The following is a 26,228-nucleotide window of genomic DNA, read 5'->3' on the forward strand; positions in this document are numbered from 1 at the left end:
CAAAAAGAATGTGTCTGTACAAAATCAGTCTAATTATAGCACCAAATGGAAGAAAGTTATCAAGGTGATGGACAGAAGGGGTGTAAAACAGTAGAACAGAGAACTCCACTTGGTTGAAACTCACGTGAGCTGAAATTCTCTCTGTTTCACGCCACTGGAATCTTAAACTGGCAATTCTTGTGTGATTTTTGACCTCATATACAATGATGCCTTTGGCACAGATTCCCAAGACAATGTCCCCTCCTGTTCCTTTCTTCTCTTGGGACACACGATAAAATAGAACTCCATATTCAGGAAGCTGCTGAGTTACCTAATAGAGAAAAAGTGCACTTACCATGTGTTATTCAAAAAGAGACATAAGGAAAATTGGTAGGTAGATGGGAATGCCTTTACAATTTGACTCTCTCAAGAAAGGCTTAGCAACTCTTCACAAATTTTCATACCTACTGCCTCACAGAATAATCACCTGACTTTGGTACATCATAGAGCTACCATATGCACTCATTTGCCATGACAAAATTGAAACAGCACTTTCATGTATACCTCATTTGAAGAAGTAAGGGGATTATATAATTTCCTGCAGAATAATCTAAATTTTACAGTGGCATTGAGCTGTTCAGTATTACTGCTACTTAGTATTTGCATGTATTTTTGAATAGATTAATATTGTTCAACTACTGCTAAACCTTATTTCTGAATTTTTTTCTATGTCTTTGTTTCACCAAGAAAACTAGAAACCATAAAGTACAGCAGATATGCTGATCTTAGGAAAACTGCTAATACTTTGGTGCCAGGGCTTCTCAGGCATTGTTACTGATAACAAAGTCACCCATGTGCATACATTAATTCCTTCACTGCTGTCATTTTTTTTTTTTTAAATTGGATATTATGAATTTCTTTTGCAAAAAATATTAAGTTATGGGGCTTGCTTCTAACAGCATGAGGAGTATACTCCGAGGAACCACACCTGGCAGTTCTAGATGCTTGTCCTTCTACCTCGTACTCTTAGCCACGGAATGTTAAAATGTGACTTAGACCTTTTCCAGAACTACAGGGTATGAAGATGATTTTCTGGTCTCTTTTGTGATATGCAGATCAATATTGATTTATCCTAATATCTTTTTTTTTTTTCTTCTGGGAAGCCCATGAAGAATTTCCAACTGTTTTTTCAATCATGAATAGAGATTTTCAGTGTCTTAAACAAAACACTTTAAGAAGATCTATTTTCAGAAAGAATCCAGAGCACAAATATTCAGGACCTGAAAACTGGGACATCCATAATCACTATCCAAATATTGGTTTTAATTTTTAATCCCTTTTATATTTGGAATTTGCGTGTTTTTGCCATGGGCACTGTCTTTCTCACTGTGTATGATGTGTTGGCTTCTTCTGCAGACTTACTCATTGAAACAAATATGAACAAAGCTGCTTTCCTTCACTGGATTTGCCATGCATGATGGGACTGTCATTAAGGCTCATCTGCAATCTATTTCTTCTTCACTGACAGTGTTAGATGATAAATGAACATAATTAAACAGCAACTGAAATAAAATGATGTTATAAATAAAAACGTGTGGCCCTGAAGCAAAATGGCTTCTCTTATTTATTCATTTTAAATTTCTTTATGTTTTCCATTTTATGGAAAGCTGAGAAGTTTGGGGAAGAAGAGGAATTAAGAAAAAAATTAAATCCTGCATCATCATGACACTCTTGATAAAGAATTGTGAGATAATACTTCAGCTCACTCCTTCCTCAACTCTGTGGTTCATATATGCTTTTAAACAACCAATCACTGCTTGTTTAGAAAATGTCCGAACATGCGCTATAGTTTCGGAACTCAAGAGCGTGCTTATTGCCAGGCTTTACAATTATCTCTCTCTAATACATTCAGTATTTGTATTCATAATCATCCAGAACCTAAACATTTTCTTAATATGCTGAAAACTTGCACCAGCTGTTAGGATGTTGAAAACATCCTGAAATGTGCATTAACTGTATATAAACTGTCAATAAAAAGACACCTAGTACTTTAATGGAGTCTAAGTTGATAATAGTGACAGTGCCTATAGCAGAACAGAATTTTGAGCTTTGTGTTTAATATTCAAATTTGTTCACTGCATCTAAAATCTGCTGAATTAGACAACAAAGAAATAATAGATGATAGCAAATAAAGATTTGCTACCAGAGACTAAATAGGCAAATATTCCTTGGTATGTGGCAAACTACCTTTAAAAATTCTAGTTCAGCTTCATCCTCAAATAGGGAGTGATTCATGCGATGCAGTTTAGCAAGCTCTCTCTGTACATATGCCAGGGTCATTTTCTCTATTCGGCTTGCTGGAATGTAGTCTTCAACACGAAAATAATTCTTTCCATGTACCTTTAGGGGGAAAAAAATGAAAAGACAAAAGAGACGGGAGCCTTTTGTTCTGTCTTGACTTTTCTTATTTGGTGCATTTCCATTTTCAGTGTGACCCATATGCTGAAGTCATCCTGCTGCCATTTCCTAAAAGAAGATAGGGAACAGCAGATAGTGTGTCCTGACAGCCAAGCCAAGCACTTGTGCTCATCCAGATGCTCAAGGCACACACTGTGCTGTGCAGAGGGGAGAAAAGAGGTGTGCATACAGGCAAGCCAGCTGTCTTACATTCACAGCTGACAGCTGTAGGTGTAAGACCCATTGTCAGGCTGGATCAGACTGGGTGGATCAGTTCATTGAGAGCTGCACTGATTTGCATAACTGAAGATACCACAGAGAACAGAAAGGATACTTTTTGAAAACACTGAAACTACAAGGACAAGTTCAGATACACTCTTAGCAACTGTCTTTGAAGCTTGTGGATCTGAGCCTACAAACAAAATATCTGTGAATTCTAGACTGTTTATTTTTCTCTTCCAAGTTTTCTAACCCCCTTAAGCCCCACTGCACAACCAAGCTGTGCCTGCACTGGAATTTTTCTTCAGATTTTCTGGAGATCCTTGGCTACACTGACAATTTGAAGGATGAAGAATCTTTCATCATTCTGCCACATTTACTGCCAAATTCATCTGCCTCTCTACTACTTCATAATTAGACAAATTTTGTAATTCTTTAAACTAAATCTGAAGTGTAATTACTGAAAGATTTAGCTGAAAATATGCAATATTCACATTTCATTTTTTAACTGTATGACAAGTACAAGCTGCAAAAGCTGTTGACCTCTGAGAAATATTTTATTGTTTATCCACACCTCGGAAGCATAATTGCCAAGCTCTGCCTGTAAAGCCAATGCGCCAAGTTTCAGAGCAGTCTCATCATTGCAGTATAACCGCTCCTCCAAAATATCTTTACGAAGCTGAAGGTAAAACTGGTGCCTCGTCAAGCCATGCCTGGAACACAGAAGGGATTAAGAGCACAAGATGAGCATTGACCACTTAGCCTGCCTGCAACTGTTTTACCAGCAGACAGCAGAAACATGCGCTTACTGGATAACATTGAAGTGGCTGACAAAGAATTTTATCCTTAGAAAGAGTGTGAAGTTGATAATGGAGGTTTTCTTCTTTGGTTGGTCATTCCAGCCATCTGGGGCCACTTTGTAGAGCTTGGTCTCATCATCCAAAAAGAAAAACTCCTTGCCTGAAATGAGAATTTGTTGTTTTATGGTAAGTCTGGAGTCCAAAACAGCTTCCTTAGCTCAAAATTCTGCTGCCTGTTTTCAGAATACCACTAGCAGTAAAAAAAAATTAAAAAAAAAAAAAAAAAAAAATAATTAAAAAAATGGATCATGAATATCAGCTGAGGTCAACTTCTCAGTGTTATCGACTAGTCTTTTGCTGCTTTGACAGAGAATTTACATCTAGCATGTAATTTAGGATTACAACTGTTAGATATGGATTGGTATGATTTCTATGCAATCATTCAAGAATCTGTTAGGCTGCAATTCTGCTAATTATTCAGGTTCTTCACTGCAAATTACATCTGGGAGCACTGAAAGTTAACCTTGTTTCCTAGCATTCTGCTGGGGCAACATGGCTCAGCATTATTCTGGTGTATGTCTTGGACAGAGCATTTTCTGCATGAGATTATTAGCTAGTGTCAGTATGGCTATACTCTTGTACATTATTAAAGTAGACATACTTTGCATCAGTGCAGTACAGTTTAGATGAACATACCTTACTTTTGCTTAAGCTTTAGATCTGCTTACATCTGAGGATCTTAAGGAATCTTACTGGAATTCATTAATAAACAGACTATGAAGGCACTGTCAGGATAGACATGGTACCATAGTATAACTATCTCAGTACCTTTCAGATAAGCCAAGCCGAAGTAGGAATGTTCCACCAAGCTTGCATATGCCACCACAGTATTGAAAACATCTCTTGCCTTGGACTTGATGTCACATTGCACCTCAAGGCACTGACCATTGAGTAGAATCACATTGAGATCCCTTTGGGACAAATAGGATTTTCCTTTCTTAGTCTAAGAACATATAATAAAGAGCAAAGAATAAGTACCAAGTACAAGCAATGCAAACGCCATAGCACTTTATTGCTAAGGCCCTGGTCTCCAGTCCCTACATAACCTGGTGGAATTGGTCACAACACTATTCTATCCCATTCCTCCACTCTCATAAATCAGATCATATCCTAAACATATCCAATTAAAAACAAACCAGCAAACAAAACAAAACAAAAACTGAAACAAACAACCAAAAGAAAAAGCAGAGAATCTCAGCAAAATAGATCCTGCAATCATCCGGACTTGTTTTATATTTGAAAATAATTCCAATTTATTTTTTTTTTCTAATATTTACTGCTGCATGCCATCAGAATCTTGTTTTATCTTATGAAAGGTAAAGGGTGTGCTTGCAAGCTGGGGGAGTTCAGTAAACTGGCACTAGATGTCACCTTGGTAATCTGTTGTGTTATCACCTTGGTAATCTCAAAAGTCTTGTGCATTCTTAGCTGAGAAAGATGAATTCAGCTATTTTCACAACAGTCACTGCAACAGAGATAGTTATGCAGCACTGAGAATTAAATGAACTCTTTTCAAGTCTCAGTACTAGAGCAGGAACTCTAACTCTGAAAAGAGGGCATAACAAGAGTACTGAGGTGGGAATCAGATGAAACTTAGAAAGAGTCCCAACTCAAATATTATAAAATTAGCCCCAAATTCTTAATGTCTGTACTTACCACAATTGATCCAGGCAGCTGTAAGGTCACTGGTGGCTCACTTGACAAAATAATAAATTCTGGACCTGAGAACTGTAAGGGGACAATTCAGAAATATGAAAAATGTCTCTTTATTATAACAAAGATCCCTAGCAATGGTACCAATAAAACCTATTTCTGTTGACTGTCATGCTGCATCTAAATGATTTCAGGGATTTATGCAGTGCAAATGATGATTTAAGACTTCCATCCATTGGACCTCTCTCCTGTGTATTTACTCTGGGGCCTAATTTTACTTAGTCTTTACATACAAGACCTTTCACTGTCTTTAGTTCTGAGTTATCATGACTGGATCATGACTAATCTGGACTCTGTCAATTCTAGAGACTCAGCTAAAGTGATGACTCAGTCGCTAACACACACTTCATTAATGAATGATAATGGAATGAAAAGTTTCTCTTTAGTAATATTTACATTTTGAGATCATATGTTTTTCATTAGTCACCTTTTCCTTCCTTTGGAACAAACATTTCTGTGATGTAGCAGCTGCTGTGTAGTCCTTTGTAGACACAGAGAAGGTGGAGCCTAAACTCAGCAGGTTGTGTCTGCTGTTCCTGTGAGCTCCACCAGGGATTTCTTCTACAGCACTGACTGACCTTCAAAGGAGATGTCACAGTGAGAAAGATATCCAGCATGCAGCAAAATAACATAGGCTTGTACCTTGTTAAGGTACATTGATGACAGAATCTTATGATAACCGGGACAATGTCAGTTACAAGTTGTTACATGTCATCATTACAGAAAGAAATTATCAGATAAGATATTAATGATGAAATTTTTAAACAAATCAAAACTGCTCTCTAATTCAGTAACAGTCCTTGATTTTCTTCATTTGGTGAGCCAGATCTTGCTGGCCTAAGTGCAGTGAAGGCAACAGGCACAGTAGTTAGACCCATATATTTCTGGGGGTTTCTGGGTGGCTTATAGGAAGGAATCAGTATTTCATTTAATATTTTTTTGAAACAAAAAAGCATCAGAAATAATATTCATTATTACATTATTCAGAATTTTCCAGGAATGGGAATTAAATCATTTGAATACTAATTCATTAGAATAAATTAGTGTCTTAAGGAACTGAGGGAGTTTTCAGTTTAATTAAAAGATGTGTGAAATCTCAGGTCAGAAAGCTGTCTTTGTACTATACTTTTAACCCACAAATTAATAGTATTTTCCACGTGAACAGACAAACGTATGCCTAGAATAAGCTTACAGAGTAATTAATACATACTTACTAATCAAGAAAGAATCGTTACACAGTGCAGAAGGAAAGGTTTTGTGGCCATGGATTTTTTGTTAATTATATTTTTAAGAAATGCCAAAATTACAGTGAAGTAAGGGTTTTTTGTTGCTTTGTGCATTTCTTTTATCCTTTTGTTGTGTATGTGATGGAGTTGCTTCAGAGAGCTACAGAGTTTCAAAAGCTTTTTATCAAATTTGTTTGAGTAGTTTATATTTCTCTACCTATACAAATATGCAAGTATTGTCATTTCAAGCAATTCAACGTCAAAAAAATCTTTTTACAATGAAATATCCCTAAAAATAACCTGAAGTGACTTTTGTGGATATAAAAATGCTGTTAACTCACAACTTGACAGATTGTATCAGAAAGACTATATTTTCCCATGACAAACACTTTGTGTTATTAGTTCTGCAGAGTGACAGATTTCAGACTTAGCCCCTGTACCTTCTTTATGTATAGGCTGTAGCCCTGCATAGACTGGTAAGCTTAAATTTAGGACTGTGAGATGCAATTTATGATGATTGGACTCCTTACAGAGCATGATTATGTGAGTAAGTGCTATAGGCAGTAAACACAGCACTTTGTTTTGTGTTAGCTGCCTGACATAGGGAACCAGCAGTTTCCAAACAAATTATTTCCACTCTGCTGTTGTTATTGTATGTGAAACAGAGTCTGCAACCATGTCAGAAATTCAATTGCAGGTGCTTAGAACTAAAAGTGAGGATGACAGTTCCTGAAGTTTTATGGGAAAGGGCTTGCTGGAAATTTGGAAAAGAGTGATTATCTTTCAGGAGAGGAGGGGAACATTTTCTTATCAGCAGCTTTTTAGATCGTGGATGTCAAATTGATATCCAGATTGGTAGTCAGAAGCATAGAAGATGCTCCAAAAACACCAAGTAAATAAATAGGATACAATGTAATTGCCAGGTGCATGATGTATCTATATGTATCAGGATACATATATATATGTGTGTATAGTTAACACAGTTCTTCCTTCACAAAAGCTGCTACTACAATGTATCCTGCTTGTTTCGGTTTTAGAGGTACAATGAGGTATCTCCCATAAATCAGATTATCATGGCTGGTTTACCAGGAAGTTCAAACTGTTCATTTGGGATACATTTAATTGGGAATTGATCTAAATTGAGCATTTCCTGTGGTCCTAAATTACTCATGTCATGGTTAAAAGAAGAAACTCCTGATTAACTGGGTCAAGAACTCAATTTAAAAGGGATGTCTGTAGGGATTATATGGTGCTTAACCATGGGATTCTTGTCTTTGTGATACCTTGAGGCTAACAGCACCTACATCTCTTCTACATTTATTAAGTCTTGATTGTAACTGTACTACTATTACACCCAATTTAGAAAATTCTTACTTGAAATTAGTGGTGTTTTGACTGGCTTTTGAAAATGAGCAAGCATTAGCTGTACAATCCTCTGCTGTCCTTGCCTATGCAGAAGGCTACAGTTATATTTCCAAGGCTGAAATGAGGTTAATTCTCATGATAGAGCAGAGGTCTTTACTGTTTATGTTCCCAGGTTACCTGTAACTCCTCAATAAAATGCTAGTGCAGGTCTGGAGATAAGATTGACACAAGTGAGGTAAATCTATCTGAAAACTGAGATGGAAATGAAAATAATCTACTGAAATACCGGTCACGCACAATAGTATTGCATAACCACTTCAGAATGGATCAGGCCTCTGCTAATGTGAGAGCAAGGCAAGACTCAGATCCAAAATCTGAATGAAGACAAATAAGGACTCCACAAAATGCCTTTCCAGTAGAAGCAATGACTGTTCATACCTTTTTACCACTACTCATCTGTTGAAATTGTGTCAGGTTTTTCCTTTCCACTCTTAGTTTAGTAGTAGGGCATCTGTGTAATAGCTGTGCAACTATTTTGAGAAGCCAGTAATATCTGGCAGAACACAGTGGTGAGGAGTGAAAGAGTGGATAATTTCAGTGTGCTTGTTTTCATGCATTGTTCAGGGCCAGAGCTAAATTTTTGTAAAGCATTTATAAAATTTTGCTTAGAGACAAGGTGATCCTAAGCATACTTTAATTCTAAGTAAATAGTATGTGTTATCATGACAGATTCAGTTGGTGATCCAGGCATTTTCCAATAATGACATTGCCATACTAGCTCTCTGCTTCATTTGATAATAAATCAGCCTCTGTCTCCAAGAGTATAAGTTTTGATTACCTGTTTATAAAGAGCTTGTAGCTGCTTTGTGTCCTTGATCCACTAAGGGTGGGGTCCCATGACCTGTGTGTCTGCGTAACTCTCCCTGAAAGGAATGAAGGAAGTGTCACGGTTGAAGAAATTATGACAGCACTCTTGGGACAATTAGAATAAGAAGAAAGTTTAGACTGACTACTTTCTCTCTTATGGCCTTGCCTGGACGCGATAAATAATTCTTTGGTCAGACTATGAGAAAACTACACCAGCAGTATTCTCCAGTTCTGTAGTCATTGTTACTTCCTCTTCATAACCCTTTAGGAGGATGTAATACAGAAGATAGCTGCATGTGTACAGTGCCCGTTGTTTCCATATGCTTTCAAGTAACATGAAAACACAAAGATAAATTTCAGTGTACCAATCACCAACTGCAATCTAACAACCTACAAAATCAAGTCAAATTGCTATCATGTGCATAAACTTTTTATGCTGCAGATGGTATTGACAAAATGTAAGACATGAGATGAGCTTAATACTCAGGTCTAGTTACAGAAGGTACAGTCTCGTGTTCTAAAATGACATGATTTTTTATGAAAAAGCCTGCACAGTTATCTGCTCACACTACTTTACATTTTTTTGTATGTGTGTTGTGACAAGAACACAACATTTCCCTTAGTTTTCTCACTTTTATCTGCTGGGACAAGTTGGCTAGTTTCAGTGGCCAAGCTGCCATGCTTTGATTACAAATCCAATACATTCCTACAGTTTAGGGTTAACATGCAGGCTTCAGAGAAGTTGCTTCTGTAGTTGATTAATTCGTTATATATTAAGTGAGCTTCTAAAGTCCAGTCTGTATAGAGATACCGATCTTTCTTGATAATTATGTTCTACCAGATGGTAATGTTTCTATTAGCAGAAGAATGTGGTGGTGTTTGGTTTTTGTTGTTGTTGTTGTTGTTGTTGTTGTTTTTAATACATTATCTCAGGCAATAATGTCTGTGGAAAACAAGTATTCACATTAATGTCTTCTTCCTGTATTTTGGGTTTTTTTATAACATTCTGAGTATCAGCAGCTGCCAGTGGTTTAGTGGAGACTGAGACACACACAGGTTTTCTCTGGAATGAGCCTTTCCCAAGTTTACAACCAAAATTTTAAAAAAAAAAAAGCCTTTCAAAACAATCTCCTGAGATGACTGACGTGTATGAGCCTCAGAAGGACAGGTTTGGTATCTTACAGGCTTTTATTTGCTGCCATTTAGAATGCAATTCTTGAGCAGCACCTTTCACAGGAAGAAAATATCAACAGAAGCTGCATGGGTAGTCTTGCCATCCTCTTCTTTGGGAAAGAGGGGTGAGAGGTGCTGGGATTTTTTTTTTCCTGGGATATATTCTCTTTCTCTTTGTAGATTATCTCCCAGCAGACTTCCAATTATGCAGTGTGCACCCAAGTTTTCTGCTCTGTTTTTGAAGAAAATTAATCCTTTGAAATCAGGCTCTATGCCTTTCATTTTTGCCTAGTAAATTTTAAACTTGTCAAATCTGAAGGAGAATGGGTAATATGTTCCTACAGATTTCGTGATAGTCAGCAGCTATACATCAGAAACCAAAATTAATGCTCCCCAGTGAGAAAAAGCAAGAAAACTCAGCAGTTATCTGTTATTTATGGCATCAGTGAACTTAACAGTTGGTGTGCATACCTTGTAGCATGATAACTGATATGGTAGCTGCTAGATTTATTGCCTTAGCAAATAAATTTCTGGGATAAAAGACACAAACATGCTAGAGAACACATCTGAATCCCTGCCACAGCAGGAGAGAAGACTGGCTACTAATGGACCCTGACTGATGTCTACAGCAGTGTCTATGCTGAAGGTATCCTCTGCCAAGCAGCTTCATTCATGCTGTTCCTGCCACAAAAGGGTTGAAAATATATCTGAAATTCCAACCTTTGTTTCTCTAGATAAAGTAAATCAGAAGAGCAGCATAGCAACCTGGCATTTAGCACAATGAAAACAATATACAGACCAGGAAATATACAATAGCTTTAGGACAAAATGATAACAAAACAAAACAAAAAGTGGTTTGTTTATTTGTTGTTTTTGTTAGTTTTTTTTTTTTTGTTTTCTCTAGCACTCAGTTTTAGTTCCTTTGTTTCTGAGTGGACTTGAGGAAACATTAATCCCCACCATTGAAGTGTCAGATATTTTTCAAAGATTCAACTGATTTCAGTGCAGCAGCATTGTCATTGCCATCACATGTGTATGTGGGGGTAACTTCATGGTATCTCATCTATTTCAAAAAGCCAGGTGGCAGAAACATGCTGTCAGGCTTTGTCTGTGATCTGCTGAACAGTTTCATCTGGCAAAGAGGCATAAAGGAAGAAAGAGGTGATGGTGTTGCCTGGTAGGTCACAGGTAAAAAGGAATCCAGTATAAAAGGTTCACCCCTGATACTTAGTCAAACATACCTCCCTAGTCAAGAAGCTACAAGGGCACTTGGCAGTATGTTGGTAGTTTCATGTTTCAGGGGACAAAAAGCAGAGTACATAGTTAAATAACCATAATCCTTCAGGAAAATCTTACCTCTTCTTTGTCCTCGGTTAGACAGTATCAAAGATGTACTTTCTGAAATGCTATTAGTGTCACTGTAGTCCACAGACAGTTGTCTGTAATCTTCTGTTGACCGACTATAATTCATTAATCTGGACCCTTTGTCTGGAAATAGAAAGGAAATGTGGTGAATCACACACTTTGTTTATAAATCATTGTATTTCTGTGATAAATGACAACATAAATAGCAATTGGCTCGACTAATTTTTACGTAGTCCTTGTTTGTCTGTCTTCTAACCCTGACTTCAGTTCCTTAAGGATGGAAGAAAGTTTGGTAATGTCATTCTACCTCTGGCCTTCCATAATCTTATTCTGTCTCAGTTGTCAACCATTCCAAATAAAAAAAATCTAATATATTAATTGTATTCTGCACACTTAACTGAAAGTTTGCAAAGACAGTCAACCTAGAAAGAAGATCTTCTTTCTTACATTTTGAGAACCAGAACCTTCAGCTGTAAGCTATTCTTTCTGTGTGTGCTAAATGGATGGTGCCTAGGCACAATCCATCATCAGAATTGGCTGCAAAAATTTCATTAATAATAGTCTGGGACTGTTCAGCCTGGAGAATACAAGACTGAGGAGGGATCTCATCAATATTTACAAATATCTTTAGAGTGAGAGTCAAATGGATGGGGCCAGGCTCTTTTCAATGACATGCAGCAATAGAACAAGGAGTTATGAGCAAAAACTAGATCACAGAAAATTGCATACAAACATGCAAAAGAACTTTAGTGTGGGAGTGACAGAGTACTGGGACAGGCTGCACAGAGGCACAGTGGAGTCTCCTTCCTTCTTTGGAGACATTTGAGATCCATCTGGAAGCTTTTCTGTTCAAAGAACAGTAGGGAACCTGCTTTAGCAGTGGGGTTGGACTCTATGACTTCCACAGGTCTCTTCCAACCCCTATGATTCTATGATTCTATGATAAAGAAGTAATCCTAAATGTTGCTGTTGCAGCCTGACTGTTCTTTGGCTGAGATTTATGTTAGAGAACAGTCTAATAGAGATAAAAAAGAGAAAAGATTTAGAAGAAAGAATTAATCTGAACATGAAATCTATACTTAGTTTCATTTGGAGAATTACTGAGGGATAATAAAATCTTGATTTTAATCAAATGAAGTATGAAATCAGTGTATGTTGGCTTATATATACGGTGAGCAGGATTTGGCCTTCTGTCTTGAAATTATTCCAGAGATACGTGTGTGAAACTACAAAACATGTTTTGAATAGAGAGATGAAACTAAAATCAAGAAACCACAAATCTTTGAGTAATCAAATGGAAAGATAAATATATCCTCTTTAATGGCCACAGGATATCATCACAGAATCCCACTCTCAATCTTTGAATATACACTGGAATGTAGAGAGCAAAGAAGCAGTGCTGAAAGCACTTTTTTTTTTATATATGCAATTTTTATGCAAACTGCTTTAAGAGTCAAATATGTGCAGGCTGATTTGTTATCATTGCTTCACAGCCTTCAGACTACTATTCTTTAAGAAAATAAGGAACAGAAATGCTGACTTGCCTCAGAGTCTTTCCATTATTATATCATTTAAATGTAAAGCAATAAATATCCTATTCAACACTACATACAATCAGAGCAACATGAAATTAGACAATTCATCTAGCTTGGGAGAGAGTCAGAAAAAGCTGTTATCCATATTAGGTATTTCAGACTAGAAGTTTGCTTTACCTTGGTGAAAATTCATCTGGGAGAACAGTGGTGAGGTGTCTGGGATTTTCTCATGTAGTCTCTTCCTTATCACATGACTTCTATTAAGCTGAGAAGCTGTACTGTCTTCAGTGGCTACTCGTTCTACCTAGAAAACAATGGTACTGCAAGTCAATGTCATGTGATATGTGAACTTCAGACACTCATTGGGAAGTGATCCTTGCCCTTTGCTAATCTGCATTTTGTAAGCAACTTCATTTTATTAGGCAGGCTTCACAAAGCAGGACTGACCTTTGACGGCTTTATGTGTTTGTGCTAGATGTGTTTAAGGGACATCCTTTGTTGCAGTGGGAAACAGAGTAATAGCACAAGGGAAAAAGTCCCCTCGGAATGCTAAGGAATACTTGTTGAAAGCAGAAGAAATATTTGCAATGTGTTTCAGTTTCATTCAACTTGTCAGCAAAAATTGTTTGCTGATGTTTCAGATCTTCAGAAAAAGACTCAAGTGCTCACTTATTAAGACTTCATAGTCAGGCAGGTTTATACTGTAAACGTTCACCACCAGATAAGGAAGTTACACGAAACTCTCAATGTGGTATAAAAGTGTTTCCTTTAAATATCACAAAGAAAGTCTGAAGCCGAAGTGGTAATGGGAGAATCTCACTAATGTTAAGTCCATACATTGGCAAATACGAAGTCTCTGTTGAGGTTAAGTTAGTTTCAGTTATTAACCAAAGGAAAGAAAATACTGCAAGATCAAAAGCTATAATTTCCCAGGAGCGTGGGGTGAGACTTGATTTTGCTGCTTCTTTAGCTTGTACACATACTCACTCAACTTCCTGCATAGAAGTCTAGAAACAAACTTACTTTAACTCATACAAGCACTCACTGAAAAGGAGATCATTAAATAGGAGAATAGAACCTACCTCAGTGACACTTCCCAGGACAAACTGAACCATTTTCTTTATGTAGGTATTTGCTGGTAAGGAAGAAGTTTCCTTCTGATGTGCTTCACATACTTCCAGAATTGACTCGGGAGAAAGTCTTTTATGTGGCAGATCTTCGCACAGTGTTAGCAACAGACTGTGTAATTGGTCACTCAGCTGGAGGGACTGAGTCAACATGGAGGTACAATTAAATCACACTTCACAGTGGTCTGAAATCCCAGGTGTGCCACACATTTTTGAAAAGATTGTGAACAAGCAGGAGCTGCAGTTTTACTTAGCAATAGTATGTGTCCGGAAATTTGTATTCCATCATCTCATCCATTCAGCACATGGGAAGCCCTACCTATCTCATTAGGGAATTTCTCATTATGGTCTTTGAATAAGTAATCTTTACTTTTGAAAGAAAAATAAAATTAATCTTAATACAAACAATTCTGCTTTTCAGAAAGGAAAAATAAAGAAAAAGAAAGGAAAAATGAGAGGCCTAACTAAATTCCTTATCTGTATGAATTGGTGTATTTTATAAAGTCTGTGCCTTTATACAAGCATTCCAATTAGCAATAATCTTTTTAGTGGTCCAAAACTAATAGCCACTTTTACTGAGACTTCACGTTACACTTCTCAGTCTTTGAACATACCAAGAGTGAGATAGAATAAAAGAAAACAAAAATGTTTATATTACTGGCCTGGTTTGGAGGAACCTGATAGTCCACTGACCAATAAAGGGTCATTCCTAAGGAATACACCAACATCTGTCAAAACAGAAAGGGAGACCCTTTATGAAATCTTTATACATATAAATCTTTCTAATTGTAGCCAGATTTGTTTAACATGATTAGAAACAAATTATGACAGTAGATACTTGATACACTGCATTAAACCTCACAACCTGGTCTTCACAATGTCTTATCAAGATCTTTTTTGTAGTATACCTCACCTTTGTTAGCCCAGTGCGCTGGTTTCTATTCTGTCTGTGGAGTAATTCTGGTGCACTGAAAGGGATAGCTTCCGTCTGAGATGCATTGTTTTGGAAGAACAAATTTCCTTCAGTAGACAGTAGTACTGACCACGGACAAATCACACAGACGGCAGGGTCTGAAAAATGTTAATGAAAATAATGGAATTCTTGTGGAATTCAGTGAGCTGAGAAAATCTGTCCCAAAGTGCAGCTAAATCCATCACTGAGGCTTCCCGGAGATATACTTCTGAAGACTGTGTGGTACACTAGATACTTAAGAACTGATGATTCAGTCAGCCTGACATAGTGGCCCACTCCATTAAAATTTGGTTGTTAATATAAGTTTACCCCTCCAGCTATTGCAGAAGTTACGTATCACTTGCTTAAAAGTCTTTTACTGAGAGATTCTAGCTGGAGCTGCACTTTCTGTGTCTATGTTATTCAGAAATCAGAAAGGACAACTCTGTTCTGTTCCACCAACTATAGCTCTACTTTGATTTATTGCTGATCTGTAATCTAGAAAGAAGTGGCTGTGTGAAGATTTGCATGTTGGCACAGCAGTTTTCATGCAAACCTAGCTGCACTGAAAGATTTCTCACAAGTATTAGAAATGGGCTATAAGTGCTATTAGTGCCTCTTGACTCAAAAACAAACAAACAAAAAACATGAGCAAAACAAAACAAAACAAAAAACAAAAAACAAAAAAAAAAAGAAAAGTAAAGTAAAGAAAAGAAAAGAAAACAAAATTAACAACCCTCTCAGAGCAATCATCTAAATACCAAAATAGCTTATTTTTTTTCAGTTCACCTTTGTGAAGGTCTTCCAGAAGCTGCAGTGTGGACAGGTACAAGAGTGCCCATATATCTTCTTCCTCCAAAGGGCTTCCTTTGGCCCACAGGACCTCGGCTAGTGTTGCACAGGAGCTGCTCATACCTGCTGTAATAGAAAGCAGATTTGGACCAGCTAGAGTAGTCTGAAATCCTTGTAGCAAACCATACTGTTTACAGCTGAGCCCTGTTCTCACAATAAGAAATCATTTTTGAACCACCCTGCTTCTTTGATCACAAGAGTCTGGAATAATTTATCCATCTTCATTTGAGTAAGAGTAAATAAAGCAGGCTGCGTGGCTTCCTGACATATTTTTCAGCTTTTTCACTCATTGTTTCACAACATTATATAGGGCAAATCATTTTTACTCAGGAAATCCTTTACATTCTGTTCAGACCTTATGAGTGGTTATCTGAATGGAAGGGCACTGATTTTGCTGCTTAGTTTGGTATTCTTGTCTATAAAAACACAACTGTGATAATCTAAGAGAAAAAGGATTGCAAAACAAAAGAGATGCACTGTAACATAGAGGACTTACAAACACAGTTCAGCAATTATGTTTCATTCATTGCTCATCAGGTTGATCAGTAAAAGCTTGTAGTCTTAATGGATTCATTGATAGAACATTTTCATGGTCTGACAGCTAAGACTTGAGACTTGCTGTTCATTCTTACTAGCATACATACAAAGCTTCTGAATTCCAGTGAACCAAATCAAAAGGTAATTCCCTCCACATGCCACTGAATAGCAATGCAGTGGTTCTCAGAATGATGTCCACCAACAGGTGCATGAGAATTGGTGTAGTGCAGGAGAATGTTGTTCCTCACTATCTCCATGTTTTTTCTCAGCTGCAATGAAGCATCATGTTATTTAGAGAAAGGCAATCTGCAATGAATCATAATTTAATATCTTACTGATTGGAAGAGTATTTTTCCAGTCTTAGGTAACTGGAGCTTTCCCTGTGACTTGATGTGTCAAAGCTTTTTCTCCTCAGAATGTTTTACCATACTAAGTATTGTCAAAGGTTTTGTTCTTCATAAATGGGCTTCACATTTCCATTTCACCTGTTTCACATTTTAGTAATGTACCAATCTTGGTATAGCTGCTCTAGGTCTGCACATCTGAAAGGAAAACTTAATCTGGGGTTAAAATTTGCTGACAGTTTTTGTAATTAATTTTGATTTTGCTGTTACTATCCTGTAACAGTGATCTACACTGTATGCTGTATAAATAGAGGCTTAATGAAAAAAGTAGGAAGTGATCCATCCATTGCTTTGTGAGGTTGTCATTTTCTGTAGACCACTAAGTGATGATACTTGAGACCAGAATGCTGCTGTTATATTATAGGATTGCAAGTGCGACTGTGAAATAACTTCAGTCAAAGCATGAAAACACATCTTCCCTCCAGCATTTCTTCACCCTCAGGACACAGCCCACTTAATGCTCCCATTTGCTCTCTGCCTGCAAGTGAATTTACTGTGTCTTACAGGTGATTGTTTTTCTGTCTACCATTTATTATGCAGCTTTCAAGGGGTCACTGCAAGAGCACTGCAATGTTCTGCAGGACTAACATGTTGTTGATTAATAGACATCTTAGAATTTTCTTTATGGTGTCTTGTCCTGGTTCCCTGGCTTCCACACAGGGAAGCACAACACTGGAAGAAGGATCCCTTGCTGCAGTCACTGTGGGATTATGGGCAAACCTAGTGACATTATAAACAGTACCAGAGTCCTAATTTTAGCCTGTATGCCTTCAAGAGATAGTAAAGCTTCTTAGGAACCTAACCTTAATTAGAAGAGACAGACAAAGCTTCTTAATCTAAGCCATCACCATCTCCCTTAATAATAAATAACTGTGATAGCATTTCACTTAACCCCATGGTACTGGGACTAAGAAATCAATTCACGTCCCCAAAACTAGAATCTGTGTGCCTTCACCATATAATTAATCCACCAGCCTATACTTGCTGCCGTTTTGTTCAAGGTTGTATTGGAATAAGAAGTACTGAATCCTCTATTTCTAAGTAGCGTAAATTAGTCAAACTAGCAGTTATCTGGAGTCCAGACTTTACACCTTTATTGAGACAAAGTGAAAAGTGCAGCTATATCAGAACTGTTAAACCTTGATAGTAAATGTTTTTCTAAGGGTAGATGTAGTGTCTCCGGCCACAGCTGAGTGTTAACGAAATGAATTCTGCTAGTAACTATGTGCAAATTTCTTTAAAAAAACAAAACAAAACAAAACAAAACAAACAAAAAAAAAACCCCACAAACATATAAATGATTAAGCTGTATGGCTGTGGAAATACGAATCTCTTTAAAGTGTAATAAATTACCACTTTAATATGACGTAGAGTTAAGTGGTATGTTATTTTAAAAGCAAATTGGCAATTGATTTTTAAGCACACTCAGAATGCCCTGTAATTGTGGCTGTATTTTTAACTTCTGCTTTTCAAGAACAGCATGATGTGATGTTTCACAAAAATGAAACCATGAATGGTTGGGGGAAAAAATGTTTTTATAACCAGCCTAGGCTTTCGGTATGATATGAGAGTATAAGTGATAAAAAGATATGATTATCATTGTAGCACTGTATGTACTGATAGCATTTTAATTCATTAAAAGTTGTGATCCAGAACCAAACAGTTCTGACCTTCAAACTAGCTAACAGTGTTAAGGCAAAGCAGACAAATCAGGGGGCAATGAGGAGACAGGATGCTAACCTTTCAAAAAGGGACTAGCTTGTTCAAATCAGGGCTTGATTGTCACTTGGCTGTAACACTACACATTGGGAACTTATGCTGGATCAGAACAGCAGAATGCAATCACCCACTTTGGAATTAGGCCAAATTTATAGAGGTTAGTGTTTTAGTGCTTGGGAAAAGTAGCAAAGCTTTCATTATCTATTTGTATTAGTCTATGAGGTCAAAGACAAATCTTCCATTGACTTCTACAGAAGAAGGTAGAAGTATCATTAATGCCATCCAAATGGACAAATCAACATAAACAGTCCCCCCATTCTCATCTTTACAACAAATATTCATTACATAGGCAGCCTCAATTCAATAATTTTCCTCTACAAAAAATTAATCTACTCTCCTGGCACAGATATGAAAGGTGAGGCTAACCCATCATTTTGCCAAAAACATCTACCTGTCCATGACATTTCATATTGTTTAACCTGTTTTGGTATATTTTGTTTTATCCTATATTCATGCTTTCTTTCAAGCAGTAATTGAAACTTAGTGTCAATGAAAGAAATGGAGTTGCTTATTAAAGATGATGAACTACACCTTTGCATCTGAATTTAATACTTAATAACAGTCACACAAGAGCAATTTTATATGCAAGGGTCACTTAATGTGCAATTTGGCTTCATTCTATTTGGCAGTCTTAGTAAAGCATAAGTGAGCAACTTTGCTTTTGTCAACCTTAATCTTTACTGTTGCTGTTTTGTTGACCGTATAAACATGACAAAATGAAAAGGGGGGCTGGGGGAGAGGGTAAGGAAACTGACTTTCCATTGTCAAACAGATTTATGGGAATTAAACACCCACGAGGGAAATGGCACATTTGGATTCCTAACTGAATGACAGCCATTTCTCACAGAAATCTATCAGCAGGAATTTAGTGGGGAATTTGTTCAGCTGTGAAATCATTTTCTGCTGAATCAAAGTATTAATCCATTACCTGGATGACAGTGAAAAATGAGATGGAAAAGAGAGATCACAGGACAAAACAGTGAATAAGATGGTGAGGAAGGAGGAATAATTTTTAGGTTCTGGAAATATCAGATCATTTTTTTTCTAGTGTACTTTTAAAGGCATGAAACAAGAGTACATTTGCCCCACTTAGGCATCTTGTAGATAGAAGAACAAAGGATTAAACTTGGGCAGGAGCCAAGCATTCTGTGTACTGAAAACTTTCTATCACAGCAGAAATGCCTTTCAATTTTCATGGTCTGAAAGACGTTCTTGTAAAGTTCTTGCCTTCTGTCTGGACATCCAGTTCAGCTTAGATATTCTATCCTGAATACTGCAAAATACATGGGTATCCTTTTCAGCTTTTAAACTGCTTAGAGGTATAAAACGTGGTAGATTTTGTAAACATCTGTGCCTGAGGAAATAACATTTCCTGTATATGATCTGAACATAAATATCAATCAGAAGCTATCCACTAGGGGAACTAATTGTTTTTGGCACGAGTAAGCCATTGAGAGGCCACACAAAGAGGACCTGAGACAAACCCAAGAGGTTTCTGCTCAGCCTCTAAGCCACTGAGAGTGTGAGGGGATGCTTGGAGTGGCAGACAAGTTGGACAGGGCTTAAGGACTCACCTCTTCCATTTGCACCACTATACCTAGAAAAAGTTGTCTGCACACAACAGTACTTGCAACCTGGTGCAAACCTACTGCACATGCCACCTAAAGTTGGCTGATACTGATTTTGCTTCATTTAAACACTACACTGAGTGTGAGTATCTAAATCTCCATTCACCACTTCCAAGGACAGCATCAGAGGCTAGGAAGTATTTCTTCTACACTGTATTGAAGGACATATCAGTAAAACTATGCATATGTCTGGGGAAAGCTAGTCTTTAGCCATCAAGACATAGATAGTATTGTTCTTAGCTTTCTCCCTTTCTGCTGTTGTTCTCCAACTCCTTTGCTATGTCTAGCAGTCTCTGCCTGCCTGTCTAAAATCACCTCCTATAAGTGACTGAGTAAAACTAAGGGGACACAAGCATGCTTCAGTGTAGCCCATGGTAAAACTTGTATTGGTGGCAGAAAGATGAAGTGGGGAAAAAACTTTTTAGAATCCAAAACTTAACCCAGAGAACCTTGGGTTCTTCTGCAATACACTTAGCAATCTGGTTCTGAATCTAAGATGACCAAATGCCAGGAAAGCTGGCAACTTGAAGTGATGTTTTCCTTGGATTTTAGAGGGCTAACAGACTGACTTTAAGAGCTGAAAATGTTTGGCTGTTGTGTATCTTGTCTTATTACCTAAACCTCTGCTCTGGAACACTAACTCTCAACCCCTGCAGGCTGAATCAGGATCACATCTTTCTTTATGCAACTCAGAGGGAAGTCCTTACTGCACAGAGCATGAAGAACCATCTGCTATGGTATTGTCAGAGGTCCCACAGAGCCTGTGGTTAAGTCTTTGTGTACCATGGCCCCAGTGTGAAATCCTGATCCATTCAATTTTATTGCAAACTCCTATCAGCAGTAGTGAGTCTAAGCTTCTGTTCACTCTTCTGTCTGCATATGGGAGTGGGGAAGATCACTAAGTGTCAGCACTTATAAATGTACCCATTAAAGGCATATTTCTCAAAAGTACATTGTTTCAATGTTTAGTATTTGAAATAAAAAGCTTGATTTTTAAGAATATCCCCAGTTTCAGATTCCAGCCTTCAAAGATTAATACCTTATGGTAATGCTTCTTCCCTGAAGTGCCTTATGTTTAAGAGAAGCCCAGTGATGAATTTATACCTTTACATCTTTATGTCACAAGAGTTCAGAAACTTCAAGAGGGGTAGAAAATTAATTGAAGACCAGAAGTGAATTAAAACACAAATAACACAAATAATATTTGACTAAGGGTAAGACAAATTCTTTTTAAACATTGAATGTTCCAGGTACCCAGAGGAAAGATCTTACAGCCCATCTCAGGACTTGCCATTCAATAAATCAAACATGGAATATAAAATTAGAGGGGATTAAAATAGACCCAGTTTTAACATTTGAATGAAACTATGGTTTTAAAACCATCAGCAGTAATTCCGCAGTAAACCTGCAGAATTTATGAATGGCATCTCCTAAGCCCAACAGTCTGGTGGTGTGGCATGATGAAGGCAGAGCAGTTCCTGTAGGCACAGCTGTGGGAGGAACAGCAGCAGCAAGCATCCACCCCACTGCTGACATACACCTGGGCCAAGGCCAGAACCACCACCCTGCTTTCCATGGGAAGTGGCTTTGGAAAGATACTTGCATTGTCTTCTCCCACAAAATTTTATGCACTTAATTAATACATAGTTATAACATGAGAATGTAGAAAATGGTTTTGACATGAGAAAATTGTCCTAGTGTTTCTACAGATTAAATGTTTGATGGACAGAATCATTTCTGGATTGAGACGACTAGGAAAAGGTAATCAGGAGATCCCAAGGAGGCACTGAATGCTGGGACCAAGCTGTCTGTCAGTAAGGACCCTAACCTGGTTTTGTTTTGCAAATGATTCATAACAATCTATAATGCAAAAATGTGCAATTGGCTACAAAGGAAAGATTACTTCAGTATGTAACCATGATATGATGACCATATTAAAAATGCTGTGAGCTGTTGATAGTGCCTGACACCATCTGCTGTGTTGGTGGCAGCTCTGATTGAATACTTCCAGCTACATTTAGTGCTTGAAGAACATTACTCTTATAAGAAACAAACATATGCTTATCAAAATAAAATATAGAAATGATTTACTAAGAAATGACAGCTAAGTATAGAGCTATTATAGGCACTATTCATCTATAATGTTTAAAATTGAAAGCCCAAGTAAATGATGAAACAAAATACATTAAAGCACAGTTAAAATCAAATTAAGGGAATGTTTATCACTATCAACAAACTAATGACTGTTACTGATAATCATATACAGGGGAAATACAGAAAAGCTGTATGTAAAGTAAATGTAATAGCTTAATCATAAATATTTGAATACTTCAGAGGAATAAAAGGAAGCGATCTATGAATATTAGGTGCTCTTCCTGTGTACTTCTATGTTTTCAAAGCCTGTCTTAAACTCTGATTTTCTGTGTGTTCATAATACATCATAGGTCCACTGCAGTAACCCTTTAAAAAATCCTAAGTCAATCGTTGATTCATGCTATCATTTATATGTTAATATTTTTAACCTGGAAGTAAAGATAACAACCAGGTAAAAAGCTAAATAATTGGCAATTACCTTGCTTAAGTACAGTTTACTATACTTCAATGCTACTTCCTATAAAATATGTATATTTTTTAGGAATATTAAAATTTGAAAGAGACTGAAAAGAGTGAAGATCAAGTTTAAAATTCAGTTCAATCACAAACTGATTTATTTGCATACGTACCATATGTAAATTGTATACTCTGACTCACTGTACAATTGTTGCCATGATTTTTGAGGGAATACATTGAATTCTGCATACCAGGGAGATAAATTCCATTAAGTATGAAATTCAGCTCTGAAATATAGAGCTGAAACTTAAGGAGTTTTAATTTGAATAAACACTTTAATATTAAAAGTTTTGGTTCAGATGAAGCAGATAGGTGGAGCCAAATCTGTAAACGCTAACAAATCAGAAAGGGAGTTGCCCTGTTGCAATGTACAACTTCTCATTAAAAAGATGATGCCTAAAAAGTTTTGCTCTCATGATACAACTTTCATCATATGATATATTTTCATCCTCTAGTTTCAATTAGTTTACTTTATTTCCTTTCTAAAAACATGCACTTTAATCGCTAGGAGAATGAACCAGACTATTAGAAAATATTCAGCAATCAAGGGGGATGAAATTTCACTTCTGAAGAGAGCCAGATGTCACTGCTAGGAAATCATAATCTTCTCATAGACTGGTTTTTGAAAAGTCTCATCCTTGAAGGGGAGAGTTGAAATCTGAGTTCTGCAGGGTGTGTCTACCCGTAGTGAATTCCACGAGCTGAATGGTAAGGGTGTAAAAATAGATGTAGCTTTAGTACAAGATCTATGGACACTGTTCCCCAAAGATGTAGTGCCCCCAGAATGTTACTGATGCCAAAGGAAAATGTAGCAAAATTCAATACCATATTGAATCAGGCTTACAGGACCAAATTCCAGTTTCCTCTTTCCTTCAGTGGGAACCTGCCTATGAATTTCCAAGAATATTATGCTGTCTGCAGTCAGTATGCAAATAGACACTCATTCAATAGAAATGCATAAAATCATCTCACTGGATACATGTGTATTCAAAGGAAAGTGGTGCTATGTTTGCTTTTGCTAAGCTTATACACTCTATCATCTCCACCCTATCTGACGTCAAACCCCAAGGACCTCACAGAATATTGATCTGAACTACTGCCATTCCTTCATTTTTTTTTCATATACTTTTTATAAAAGCATTCATTTTACAGGAAATCATAATTCAACAGTGGCCTAGAACTGAATTGAAAGCTATCTACATTGTGATGCTTTAAGGCTTAAAGCTTCAAAGACATGCTGTCTGCTGCTGCAGTTCCAAAAATAGTAGGACAGTAGAACTCAAACACCATGGTAGAATTTCTCTTTTCTGTTTATTGGCTTACATCCCCTTTTAGGCATTATTCTCTGCAATGAGGCAGTCTGGATCCATTGGTGGAAACTGGAAACTAAGCGTGAAATGATAATGCTGAGGTTAAAAGGTACCAGCCTCACCCTGAAAAACCTGAGCCCTCTTAGCCCTAGCTACTTCACATGCCAAAGAAAAATGAAGTCCCAAGCACTGAGATTTTAGCCTATGCTCCACAGGCCCTACAGAGACAATCCAAAGCTTCTCAAGCAAGTTATTCCTAGTGTAGTCAGTACTACTATGGTATGCCCACAGTTAATAGTAAGGTAGGTAAACTGAAAATAGCCTTGGGGTCCTGAAATTGTCACAGTTGTACGCTTGTCTGCAAAGATAGCCAAATCTTCTGAGCTTGCTTCTGCTGACTGGTTCTGTCACCTGAGAAAAACATTCTTTCAACACATTGCTACACATGATGTGGTTTTCTATCTGTGCTTCAGATGTAAATATTATTTGCATTTCTCCAGTGTTCAAAGCATGTGAAAAAACTTCCATAAAATAAGGATGCTTTTATGTTTGAAACTGCAAACTGTTAAGCGAAGACTTGACTAGAAACTGAAAGCAATAGAGTAGAAATTAGGAAACCAGTTTCCTAACTGAGACTCTTTAGTCCCAGGTTGTAACCACTTGAAACATGCCTTTCTGGGCTTGGAGACCAGTGCTGTTTTTTGTTGTTGTTGTTTTGTTGTTGTTTTTTGTTGTTGTTTTGTTTGTTTGTTTGTTTTTCTTTTTGTTTTAATGGTACTCTGTGTAAATCCATTAATATAAAATGTATTTTAACAGTATTTGTAGAATCACATAATTTGTGTTCTATAAAAGCAGACTTATCCTTGCCAGAAAAGCAGAAACAATTTATCTGTTTCTATGTCATCAATACCTTCAGTAGAAAATAAAAATAAGCTGAGGAACTCTGTACTTTCATGAGTGAAATTCTGTCACAAGTGAATGTCTCTGACTTCATGAGAGAATGAACACCGATTTGCTGGAGCAAAATCTGACCAACCAGCTATTGCCATTCTTAACACAGTCAAGCATCCCTCTACTTGGAACTAGCTAATGACTTGAAAGAAATGATAGAAGTTTTATTATAAAAGAGCAAACAAAAGTGTAAATATTCGACGCTGCTCTACAAAGCAAGAAGATAAACACAGTAATATTTATTAAATTAATAATGAGATTAAGTGAAATATATAAGAACTTACCTGTACAAGATGGACAGATGCTGCATTCAGAAAAATCTTTAATCTTCTGTATTTTTGACTGATAACAATTGTTTAGTTCTTCATAATTTTAAACTTCACAACAATCATATCCAGGACTTCCTTGGTCTTCTGTTTTTTGCTTTCTGTCCTGCTCTCCTTCTCTCCCTCTCTCTTTCTGCCTTTTGCTCTCTCTCTCTCTCTCTGTCTTTCTGCTGCTTTGTTTATATCTTGTAACCAAGCACTGTATGTTCTGGCAAGTGGCTAAGCAAGTAAACAGTAAAGTTCCTTCTCACACTTGCAAGCCCAGCCTAGCAGCACCTGGTCTGAAGTTGAAGGCAACATCATGGCTGCTGAAGCTGTTTACACTCTCTCTGTTTCTTTTTTTCTTTTTCTTTTTTTTTTTCCTGATAATTCACACTCCAGGTAACTGAGTGAGCTTTGAAGAAGTGGCTCAGAATAAACCTTGAGTCCGTTGACATACAAGAACTCAATTGGATTACCTGACGCACACGGGAGCATTAAAACTAAAGCCCTGTAGACTGATGTCACTTTCAGCCTCTGCCAATCCAGAGAGAAGGAATACACCAAGGCACAGATTGATGGGCTATAGGGGTGCATGTTTCTTTCATGCACAGAAAAATCCTTCAGACTGAATGAACAACGTGGATAAGATTTTGATGGGTTTGACAGGAAAACAAAACAAAACAAAACAAAACAAACAAACAAAAAAACTGAAAGAAGGACTTTCTTTTTCCAGTATTGATGGAAAACTCTCTTTAATTATTTCAGATTGCAGAGCTTGTGGGATACTGCAAGACTGTGCTGGGCATAAGAAAGTGGAAAAATTACCTTAGCAAAATAAAAGATTTATTGGACTTATTTAAAGAGCTCTACACATTGTTTTTTTCTCCACTCTTCCCACTTCTCTTTCTCTTGTCATTTTGCTTTATTCACTCAGTCTCCAAAACAGTTATCTTCTGGTTGGAACTAATTAGAAATTCCTCTACATCCAAAAGGTCTAAATTCATTTGTTCA

The 26,228-nt window shown here is 37.1% G+C and overlaps 2 protein-coding genes across 7 annotated transcripts in view; one reads left to right on the forward strand and one right to left on the reverse strand.

The window, feature by feature from the left end:
• The window catches only part of FRMPD2 (FERM and PDZ domain containing 2), a 60,484-nt gene extending 34,894 nt beyond the window's left edge, over nucleotides 1–25,590 (reverse strand). For 3 of the 6 annotated variants that reach the window (XM_085555062.1, XM_085555063.1, XM_085555061.1), the window contains exons 1-11: nucleotides 13,838–14,028; nucleotides 12,937–13,059; nucleotides 11,216–11,347; nucleotides 8,658–8,742; nucleotides 5,656–5,806; nucleotides 5,172–5,243; nucleotides 4,284–4,458; nucleotides 3,465–3,615; nucleotides 3,230–3,368; nucleotides 2,227–2,379; nucleotides 125–310 (exon numbers count right to left, since the gene is read on the reverse strand). In XM_085555062.1, the coding sequence (XP_085411188.1) occupies nucleotides 125–310; nucleotides 2,227–2,379; nucleotides 3,230–3,368; nucleotides 3,465–3,615; nucleotides 4,284–4,458; nucleotides 5,172–5,243; nucleotides 5,656–5,806; nucleotides 8,658–8,742; nucleotides 11,216–11,347; nucleotides 12,937–13,059; nucleotides 13,838–13,874 (1,404 nt within the window). In that variant the 5' untranslated portion in view covers nucleotides 13,875–14,028. Of the gene's footprint in view, nucleotides 1–124; nucleotides 311–2,226; nucleotides 2,380–3,229; nucleotides 3,369–3,464; nucleotides 3,616–4,283; nucleotides 4,459–5,171; nucleotides 5,244–5,655; nucleotides 5,807–8,657; nucleotides 8,743–11,215; nucleotides 11,348–12,936; nucleotides 13,060–13,837; nucleotides 14,035–14,548; nucleotides 14,615–14,799; nucleotides 14,958–15,627; nucleotides 15,757–25,193 lie in introns of those variants that run through there. The other 3 variants (XM_085555067.1, XM_085555065.1, XM_085555066.1) reach the window with 3 other exon arrangements.
• Nucleotides 1–26,228, forward strand: part of MAPK8 (mitogen-activated protein kinase 8) — a 97,212-nt gene that overhangs the window by 21,824 nt on the left and 49,160 nt on the right. The window lies entirely within an intron of this gene.

This window comes from Coturnix japonica, chromosome 8 (assembly GCF_054131305.1).
Source record: "Coturnix japonica strain WE chromosome 8, WE-NBRP24, whole genome shotgun sequence".
In the NCBI taxonomy this organism is placed as follows: Eukaryota; Metazoa; Chordata; class Aves; order Galliformes; family Phasianidae; genus Coturnix; species Coturnix japonica.